Source organism: Embiotoca jacksoni, unplaced genomic scaffold, assembly GCF_022577435.1.
Source record: "Embiotoca jacksoni isolate LCO1_2020_lvr unplaced genomic scaffold, fEmbJac1.0.p SCAF_63, whole genome shotgun sequence".
NCBI classification, from domain to species: Eukaryota; Metazoa; Chordata; class Actinopteri; family Embiotocidae; genus Embiotoca; species Embiotoca jacksoni.
In genome coordinates, this window is record NW_027185418.1 from 810059 (window position 1) to 820773 (window position 10715).

A 10715-nucleotide genomic window follows, 5' to 3' on the forward strand; every position below is an offset into this window, starting at 1 on the left:
TCGTCCCTGAAATTAAAAAAATAAAATAAAATAAAAAAAACGTGCGACCAGGATGAAGTAGCGGCGAGTGGCGGCGATACACGTCCCTTGCCAACCAACTAGGTTACCATGGAAACAGCGGCCTCTTGTTATTGGCCGCAATCGAAATATCGAAATATTTAAGGAAGTCCAATGTGGCCGAGCGCTCGGGCGAGAACACGCCGCGCGCATTCCTTCCGCTGCCCGACAGTCTTTGTAGGGGAACATTGTGAAACTGTCGAAGCACGCCAGCCGTGTCCGTAGGAACATTTGCCTTGGCAGTGAACAAGCAGAACATCACAGCTTCCCCACCGTGTCTCCGTTGATTCCCGACAACAGAGAAAAGGTTAATCTCCCGTTAGACACACTTCCACCGAGCTCAAAAGAAATTTAGAAACACGAGAGGCTGGTGTTCACCTTTTATTCTGTCCTGCCAGCAGCTTGCTTGCTAAATGTTATTATAAAAGACTTGGCCAGTCAAGACCGTACAAAAAAAAAAAAAAAAAAAAAAATCTTTGGATTTAGCTAATCCGACTGCGGTACAATCGTGTTTTCGTTTTTTTTTTGCCGTTTTGCCTGAACACTAAACCGCAGATGAGATTACGCTGACAAAATTTGACATACGACTCAAGACAGCAGCTGGCGACGTGCGACCGAGAGGACGATTATTTTCCATCTTTGCCTGAACCTTTCAGTTTGCATTCGATTTAAGTTTTAAAACCATTGTTCCATTTCTGTTGACCGTATTTTACAAGGGGTAAGCGTAAAGTTTTAAGACTGATGAGCACCGGGGGCGACGATCGTGCATTTTTCAACGCGGTGTGAGCGGGCGCGGTCATCGTGTTGGAGAAGCCAAATGTAATCGCATCTCAGCTCAGACCGTAGAACTCGGTGTGGACAGTCTCGACACCTCGGGGACGAATTCACGGCGCACAACCCCGAAGGAGGGGGAAAAAAAAGAAAAGAAAAAAAAGCCTCTTGAAATGCGAAGGTCACTCAAAACCCCTCAGCCACCTTGTTTTTTAAATGATTTAATCGGCGCAGGCAGTCTGAAGCATTTCAAGGGTCTCCATTGCCGATTTCACGATTTCGACACAAAATGCGACGCGCGCTCTCTGCTCAAGTCCACGGTGTCGTCATTGAATGTGCGTGTTACCAATTGCAAATTAGAACACTTAATCATTCAAACTACAGCTTCCCCCCCCTCCTCTGCGCGCATCATTCAGTCGTCATTAGTGGTAATGACACGTAGCGACGTTTTCATGAGCCCCATTGCGTGTGTTTTTTTTCTTCTTTCGCAAGCTATACAACGAGCGTGGGAACGACACAGCGCACCTTCTTTCGCCGCGTTCCACTGATCTTCAGGCACCCGTGCCGCATCGCCAAAAGGCAGCGAGGCAAAGCGCCGCCGGGGGGGGGGGGGGGGTGTGTGTGTAACATGGACGCGAACGACACGTTTTAATCCATGCAAGTCATTTGTAAATGCGTAAAAACGCAGCCGAGAGGCGCAGGACGCAACCGCGCCTTTTCGAAGTAACCGCTGACACCGCGGCCAAACGAGGCCAAGAAACCCAACACGGCACCTTTAAAGCGCTCAAGCCGTAAACTCGTCCTCTGCCTGTCCTCGACTGGAGAAAGTGTCCGACCGCGAGAGGCGCTGCCCGGCCTCTTTGAATAACCCCCCCCCCCCAAAAAAAAAAAAAAAAATCACGCAGGAGGGACAAAATGTAAAGCGTCTTATTCCTCGCCTTAATGCACTTACAAAAGGATCCAGACGAACGCATCCGACATGTCACATTCTGGGTGTAATCTGAAGTCCCCGACTTCTCTGTTTGCATTCCCGATGTGCGAGTGTTTGTATTTTCTTTTCTTTCCTCTTCAGACACTTAATCGTTGCCGCTGAGTGAAAGCTTTGAGTTTTTAAAAGGTCACCTGTTCAGAACCTGAGAAAAACAGCCTTGTTTTTTGTTTTTCCTAACAGAAAAAAAAGATTCCTTAAAACCCCCCCCAAAAAATAAAGGCTTCTTTAAAATCAACGGTTGGAGAGTTGCTTTACCCCTCAGAGGAGCATGTAATCCTTGAAGTTCAAATATTTTCGCATTTGCGAGTCGCTTTTAAAGAAACCGATTCCTAATTGTACAAAGAAATGTGCAAATTAATGAAGAGTGGAGCGCATTTCTTATTTTGGGAATAGTCTCTACTTAAAAAAGCATTCTGAATATAAAATAAAAATATAAAAAAATGCAGAGGCTGAGGCACACTCAAATGATGAGGCTTATGAAGTTTTTTTTGTGTGTTTTTTTTGGCACTAGCACATCAAACGACAACCGATATTTGACTTGCATCAAATCTTTCACTGCAAAAGTTTTTTTTTTTTAGTCGGACCTCAAGGTCCTCCGGTGCGAACATCGCAAGAAAATCTATGACGCTCACGGTTCAATAGCACATTTGTATGGATGTGTTCGGGCTTCCAACTGAGAAAGAAGGTCAACACTAAGACGTCGTCAGTGAAATGTTGTGATATTTAGGATGCAGAACAGCTGTTGTTTCTCTTTCCGTCCTTCTTTGACTCTTCGTATCTTCCTTTCAGTTTTCCTTCCCGTCTTTCCTCTTTCGTGTTTCCGACTCCCTCTCCTTCCTTTTCCATTTGTCCTACTCTGCCTAAATCTGACTTTAATGTCACTCTTAAACCGTCAGGAGAGGCAAAACAGGCAAATGTTTGGGAGCCCTCAGGAAAACATTAGGGGAAAAAAAAGGGGGGGGGGGGCCCTCGACGGCCACTCGTGCGGCAACACACACCCTTAAATCTCCCATAAAGGCAGTAAACGGCGCACCGTCGCTGCCCCGAATCCTCCCTGAGTGGGGCCTCGATGGGTTTCTTTGCCTTGAAGGTGTGTACACAACACACAGCAGAGCAAGGCAGACTTTCATATCACTTCCTAATCCTAATCCTAAAAGAGGACGCGCAAAACATTCCTCCAGTTCTTCTCCTAATCTTCGACAGATATAGTTCAATCACGAACTACGAATAATTGTTGAGCACGATTACCGGTTTTTAGTATTCCTCTTATTAAAGCCGCACTAATCAATATTTGACATAAACACGTGGCTGAAATGACTGTGTGTAATGTGAAAGATGTCTATCATAGTCACAACACCCACGGGGGAATCGTCATCCAACCTCAGCTCTGCGAAACCTTTTAGCATATTTCACCAAGCTGTTTTGGGTTTAATGGCCCTGTAATTTTACTGTCCCGGTTCTGTCACATCACTCCATTCCCAGCAGCAGAAGCAGGGGAGACATTTTCAGAAAACAAGCTCTGGATAAGCCAACTTTCACACTCTTACCTGCCCGGCACCGAGAAAAAAAAAAAAAGAAGAAAAAAAGGCACACGGACAAAAAAAAAAAAGTGAGCAACGAGCTGCGGAACATGATGGAGCGTTTATCTGCTCAGGAGTCATTTGCACCACTCGGCGGTTGGTGACCAAAAAGCGTGAGTGAATATTGAATTTGAATTCCATCAGGTGGACAGAAACACCACTCGAAATGAATATTGATGTCTCTCCGCATCTGCTGGATGTTTAAATAGGTGTCTGATTGCTGACACATTAAAGCATATTAACATTTCAAGGCACAGTTGTGGATTTCGACCCTAAACTGGCCAAAAAACAAGTCGTGCTGCCTCGTTATTATCATTCAGTATTAATATTAATTATTAGTCATTTGTTTCTCTGTATCATTTTTTTAGCCCCTATATGTCCGCAAAAAAACCCACTATAATCTTGAATCTACTTTTAGTACACCTGACTAAAACGAATGCAGCCTATAAATTCGACCTAATGACCCGACCCTGTATCGCGGCAAAGCGTGAAATAGACACGCCCGTCTGCTACAGCAAAGCGTGAGATAGCCACCCGTTGGGCTTGTCTAGGCGTGACAGTCACACGTTTTGTAAGCGTGAAACTTACATGTCTGCCCGGGTGTGAAAGATGCGCCTTTTGAAAGCGTGTAACTTACACGCACGTAAATAGCAAGTGACGTGGGATTGTGTGACCAAAGTCCCGCAACACAGGTTTTGAGACCAAGTGCAAATGACATTTTTTCGGGCGGTACTAGGAGGCAGGGAGGGTTGGCTAGGTGGCATTAGTCACAGACTGCCATGCGGGACGACGAGTTCCAAAATCGAGGAGGTGACAAACATTTTCTTGATTTGTTTTTTTTTTGCTCCCTAACCAACCTCGTGCTTATTAAGTAACCCCAACCACTTGTTTTTGCAAAAAGGTTCATTTTCCTGTAAATCACGCGGCTCAAAGCAAGCAGTAGGTCATGACTATTTTAGAGGCTGCAGTTCATGTTGCTGTTGCATTGCTGTAAACTAAGAAGCATATAATGCAACTGTCTGGCTCATTTATATTAATGAGGGTAAACACTCTAGAACAAAGACAGAAAAACAGCACCTCCATGAAGGTAGGATTTATTGTGCCTGTTCTATCTTCCAGGTTTTTTTTTTGATGAAGTCAGGTTATTGTAATAGAATTCGACAAAAGTGGGAGCCAAATGGATGCAAAGTAATTTACTCCCATTGCCGCCACAATATCTTCAGCAAGCACAGCGGGTCTAAGCTGAACCCCTTGAAGTAAACCTAAAATTCAAAAAGCCTGAAACCAAGCTGTGCAGCTTACAAACAATTCCTTGAAGGTGTGAGAATCCGCCAAATGTCCTCATTTGGCAAAAAGCGTGCAAGATGAGGACATTTAACTGTGCGAGTGCCTCGGAGCTATCCGAGGTGCTGAAATGGCTCCAACGGCTCCTTTAATGGATTTCCTCTGACAATTTTTCTACCTATACCCTCCTTGTGCGTGTCTCTGTGTGTGTGTGTGTATATGTATGTTTCACTCTGTGTGTGTGTGTGTGTGTGTGTGTGTGTGTGTGTGCGTGCGTGCGTGCGTGCGTGCGTGCGTGTGTGTGTGTGTGTTCATATAGCCAACCCTGGCATTGCATAACAATCAGTTTGATTGATATGACATGCACGTCCGGGGCCGTCATCTTGTGCTTTTTGTACTGTGCTCATCCTCGGGGAGGGGAGGGATACAGATACAGACGACTTGACACACGGCTCCCCCATCTCTATTGATTGCTGAATATATTAGAGGGCTGTGCGAGGTGTAAAAAGGCGTGAGTGGAATAAATAACTAGGAGCTGGCTTGGAATTTTCCATTCATTTGCTCTCCTTTTCTCCCCTTCTTTGCCTTTTACTTTCTATATGTACATGTGTATATGTGTATACATATATATATATATATATATATATATATATATATGGTGGCTGTGAGTTAAAGCAACCCTGTCACTGAGCCGGACTCCACTGCTGCAGTGTGGAGCAGCTGCCGCGTCCCGCATTGCAGCTCAAGGACGCGGGAGCTGGGCTATACGGTGACTGTGTCACCCTCCAAAGAGTCATATTTCACTGTAATGATGCTTCTCGGTTCGGTGGCAGGCGGGCACAGCCGCACGGGGTGTTCAGAGCAACAACAACAACAACAAAAAAAGAGGCGCCATATCCCCGCCCGCCCCCACCTCCGCACCCCCTCTCTTTGGCAGAGGATGGGTTGCTTTTTAAGTGCTTCTTGGTTTTATTCCGCTCGGTACGCCTATGGACGTCGAGATATGGAGGCACGGGCACTAGTTAAGAGCCTGTGTGACCCAGAGACGAGCTCAGCGTATAAACTTGGAAGTGCACCGAGATAAAAAAAAAAAAAAAAAAAACCGAACACAAAAGTTGCCACAAAAAAAAAAAAAAAAAAAAAAAAAAAGACACGACCCAACAGAAAAGCTACAAGTTGCGCAAATTAGATGAAATTTATTCCATTTATTTATTTATTTTTCATCTGCGAGTGTGCCTTCGCAGAAATCTGGAAAATGTAATGGAAAGCACGTGAAGAAGCTGGCCAGGAAAACACCTATTCAGTGCGTTGTCTATTGTTGACACTAAGATTATGCAGCACAATTCGTTTTCCTCCAGATGCTCATCCTGTTAAAAAAAAAAAAAAAAAAAAAAAAAAAAAAAGCCTGTGAACATGTGTGCGGGGGCCTGGACGCCGGAGCGCGTAATTTACTACTCGGTCAGCGGAGGGAGGGCGGTGTTGTAAATCCAGAGGTGTCCCCGTCATAAAACGGCTTTATCGGCTCTATTAATGCAGCTTTTTTTTTTTTTTTTTTTGCGGGGTCTTTTGCAAATGTCAAGACAACAGCAGGTCATGATAAGTGACATAACCGGGTGCATCGCCCCCTCGCGACTGAATTCACTCCGTTCAATCACTCACTCATCCATCCATCCATCCATCCATCCATCCATCCACCCACGGCGCCAACCGTTCATCCCTCTGCTACACATCAACAGAGATTAAGCAAACGCTCTTTGCAAACACAAAACATTGACTGGATGACTTTTCAATGTGTCCAAAACGGGACAATATTCGGAGAAGAGGAGAGGAGCTTTCCCTACCGTGCACCACAAATTTCAGCCGAGGTGACTTTCCGACGATAACCGTGGCGAAAAGCGACAGCAGGATGAAATAATTCATCTTTCTCGTGGCTCTGCCTGGATGTGTGAAGCCTGGTGGGGTTTTTTTTGTTTTATATATAGACTGATCAAAAAAACCGTATCGCTCCCCGCTGAAAGAAAATCCCTTCTTCTTCCCTCGCAGCCTTTCTGTATGGTTCCTCCCCGTTCTGCCGCGTCTCAGAGCTATATGTGCCAACGACTGCCTGGTCCTCCGGTCCGATCTTGTCCGTCTGCTCCGCCGGCAGTTCAGTTCGGTAAAGTCGGGGTATCGCAGGCTCCACCTCGGAAACAAAAGGCGAAAAAAAAAAAAAAAAAAAAAGGGGGGGGGGGGGTGTATTGCTTCACAGCAGGGGCGCAGGAAAAGAAGTGGGACTACAAAACACGTCCCTCCTGTCTTACAATTAGAGGCGTGTAAAGCGTTACGCGTCATACCTGTTGCTGAAAAAGATGATCAAGATTTCCGCAGACATTTTTGCATCCGACTGCACCTTTTTCCAATTTATGGTTCTTCATCTTGTCGCAATCAAATCTAGTTCACCTTTTGAAAATAGTTCATATTCTATACGATTAAAATCAGGTCAAGTTAAAAAAAAAATATATATATATATATGTATGTTTTGATTTCTCATTAAATTCTCATGATATATGAGCATATAGGCTATTTCTCTTGTGGCCATTTGATGTTTTTGCACACAAAGCCTTCACACCAACAGCCAATAATGATAATGCCTCAGCAACTGCTTCCGCTGTAACGTCGAATCAATATGTGTCAATAGTGCCTGAGTGCCTGAATGCCAATGAATCAGCAGTTTGACTCTGCTGGGCTTGCAGTTGTGAAGTTAATTGACTCAAATTTGAAAAAAAAAAAAAAAAAAAAAAAAAAAAAAACCCCAGAGCCGTTCTAAAGTGGTGAATGCTCGGAAGTGGGAGCGACCAGACAGATGCTTCCACTTCCATTAGAATTGCCCTCCGTAGACACCATCCAAAAAGCGTCATCTGGGCTTCAGTGAGAAAATTTGTATGAGTAGCGAGCTCCTCGCGAGGGAAACAAAAACGAAATCAGCATGAAGACGTCGTCGAAAAACAGAAGAGAGGCAATCCTGTCTCTCGTGCATTCAAGTAGAAGTGTGACACGCACCTCGGAAGAAACAGGCCTTTTAAAAATCTCACCCGCTTTGAGGGGCAATTTCCCTTTTTTAACGTCTTCCAAAGGCCTTAATTGACTCCCGATGTTTCCCCCTTAAATCAAAACCTTTTTGAGTTCTCTGCTTAACCTTTGCTAATGAGCGAGCAAACTCTACACGCAGTCAGTTTTTGTCGTTTTCCTCATTAATTTAAGCTGCACACATTGAACATCAATCAGTCCCAAGTATGAAAGCTTCAAAAGGAGAATTGCTTCCCTTCTTATATGGAAGAATGTTAGCAGCAATTTGGAGCTTAAACTAGTGATTAGCAGCCAACCAAGTGTTTCACAATGACAGATGAACATATGTACGTTTATGGTTTTGAACGTGAAAGATTATACAGTATATACTCAAGTCTATCTGTCTATCTATCGATCTGTCTGTCTATCCATTTGTCTACCCATCTATCCGTCTATCCATCTGTCTATGACTTCCCCTCACCAGTGATGTTATTTTCATACCATCTTGTATTATTCCGTGCAGTGCTTACGTGTGGAGTTTCCCAACACTAGATGGCAGCAAAAGCACAGTTTTCAGCCTCTCCCTCGTAGCTCCGAGCCATTAATTGTGACAAGGGTGTTCTGTCTCCTTCAGCAGCTCAATGGACTGATTAACTGTCTCTAAAACATGGATTACTGCTTTAATCAGCTGCAGTGTTTTTGCCTCTTAAGGTTACAGTTTTCAGAGGACAGAGAAAGACGACTCACCGAAGTAACTTGCCGCAATAATCCTTCTGTAGTTTATTTTCTTTCGACAAGAAATCGTTCTATATGCAAAAACGTACTAAATAGATGAACTCTTACTTTAAAATGACAAATGAAACAAAGCAACTGCAGGTGAAACTTGATTTTAGTTCACATTTGAAATGAAATTGGAAAAGATGGTTGGACAATGTTGGACTCTTATGTAATGAAATAGGAAATACAATGTGACGCAATTAAAATCAGCGAGCTCATACTGTGTGCGTGTGCGTACAGCTAAAGGGAAGCATTGTCTTATTTGTAATTAACTTAAAGTCTTTCCTCTTTTATCCAAATGACTTACGGCATTACAACGTGATCATTGCTGACTGCAATTTGGTTACAAAACACTTAAAGACAATTGAGGCAAATTGGTTTGTGCTTGTTAACTGTAATTCATGTATTTAATTTGTGGTTTTAAGCACTATTTGCAGGTTCAAATCGATATAAATCAGCACACCTCAGGATACAACTTGAAGTATGCAATGATTTTGTGTTATAAACAGATGCAAGATTATAAAAACACAATTTTTCAACCTGGTTTTAAGTCGAGTTATCTTGATAATGCACCAGAGGAGGAATGAAACGTCAAATTAAATAATCCAAACGCAGACACAACTCACTGATTATTTAATTAAGCAGGTGAAGCAGAAATCCTGCAGCACTTTGAGAACATCACTGTATTCATACGTATTCCCTCTGGGTTTTCTTGGGCAAAATATGCCATTTTGCTGTACAATATGTTCTTGTGGTGATTGCAGAATTATATCAAACTTTTGAATTGTCATTGTTATGGTTCGTTAAGGTTAGATAAAGACTGTGATGTGGCTTAAGAAGGAAAGAGAGAGTCATTTGTTTAAAGAAAAATCGCCTTTCAGTGAATCAGTCAGTGAATCCACTTGTCACCATGATGTCACTGGGAAATTACGATTATAGATGTAATTTCTAAGAGATGGGGTCGAATCCACAAGTCTCACAATATCCATTATCATAATAGGAAATATTCTTAAGAGCTTACCTTAATCAATCCATCTCACGAAAGCAAACACAAAACCTTTCTTCTGGCACTGACCCGATGCTGAAAGTAACATTATTTGGACTTTCTCAGCCATCGATTAATTCCTGGAAGTTCCAGCCGGACCTTCAAGATGAAAACGTTCATGTTTGGGGGGTGGGGGTGGGGGGGGGTTACATGTCTTTGCCCGTGAACACATTGTGTTCATCGTTCTGACATTTTTATTTTTCTAGTGTGTTAATCAACAGTAACTCCGTCAAAAGCGCCCGATCACACACCTCTTGTACAAACATGAATGTCAGCCGTCGGTCTCCCTTCGAAGCTCTCGGGATCTTTCTGGCTAAACATGTAGAGTCATGCTCACTTTTTGTCACAGTAATTCGGCCAGAGAAGTCTTTTCTCTCATTTTTTTTTTTTTTTTTTTGGTCTTCAAGGACCTCATTTTCTCTCTGAATGCCTGCAGGGACCACTTTTGCTCAGACTATTATCATTCAAAACAGCCAAAACCAGATAACAACCATGGTTTGAGCCAGCAGGCAGAGTTAACTGAGAAAAAAAAACGAAAAAAAAGAAGTAAAGACCAGAATAGTAAAGACTATCAGTCCCAGTGAAAACATAAGGATAAAGGTGTTGTTTTATGGATGAATCAAGACAAGATAGGCTTTTTTTTTTATCTCAAATCCTCTTCAAACAAACAGTGCGAGATAATAAAAATAGATAATCATCATCCTTCTTTTTTACTCGTTATTCTCCATCCAGCGCGTTGGTCTTCTAATCTGCTGCCTCATGAATATTCATCTTTGCCACTCTTGCTGTTAGCTGCTTGTAATTAAGGTGATCTAATCATTTACAGCCATTCCCCTGTCACTCTGGATAACACTATCAGCCAAACGCCTGCAACCTTAATGTAAAAATATGTCTTATGTTGTAAATAAATTGCTCCCCGACTTTCCCCCATTAAAAACAGGAGGAGCCTTGTAACGGCAGATGCGCAGAGACCGTGATGCTCTCGACGGTGCGTCGCGGGGCGGGGGAGGGGCTCGTAAACACCACTTTAATCTGCCCCTTTGGCTTTCTGTCCAATGGGAGCAAATAGTTGTATTAAAATAGATGATATGACAGGCCAAGCTGGGACCGGCAGGATAGCACCCGCCAGACAGACCTATATAACAGATTGAGACATGCAGAGGTA

At 43.3% G+C, this 10715-nt stretch overlaps 1 protein-coding gene across 1 annotated transcript in view; it reads right to left on the reverse strand.

The window, feature by feature from the left end:
* LOC138213780 (semaphorin-7A) overlaps positions 1 to 6871 on the reverse strand; it is a 38749-nt gene extending 31878 nt beyond the window's left edge. The window contains exon 1 of the mRNA XM_069175032.1: positions 6525 to 6871. Coding sequence (XP_069031133.1) covers positions 6525 to 6603 — 79 coding nt within the window. The 5' untranslated portion in view covers positions 6604 to 6871. The remainder of the gene's footprint in view (positions 1 to 6524) is intronic.
* Between the last annotated feature and the right edge of the window lie 3844 nt (positions 6872 to 10715).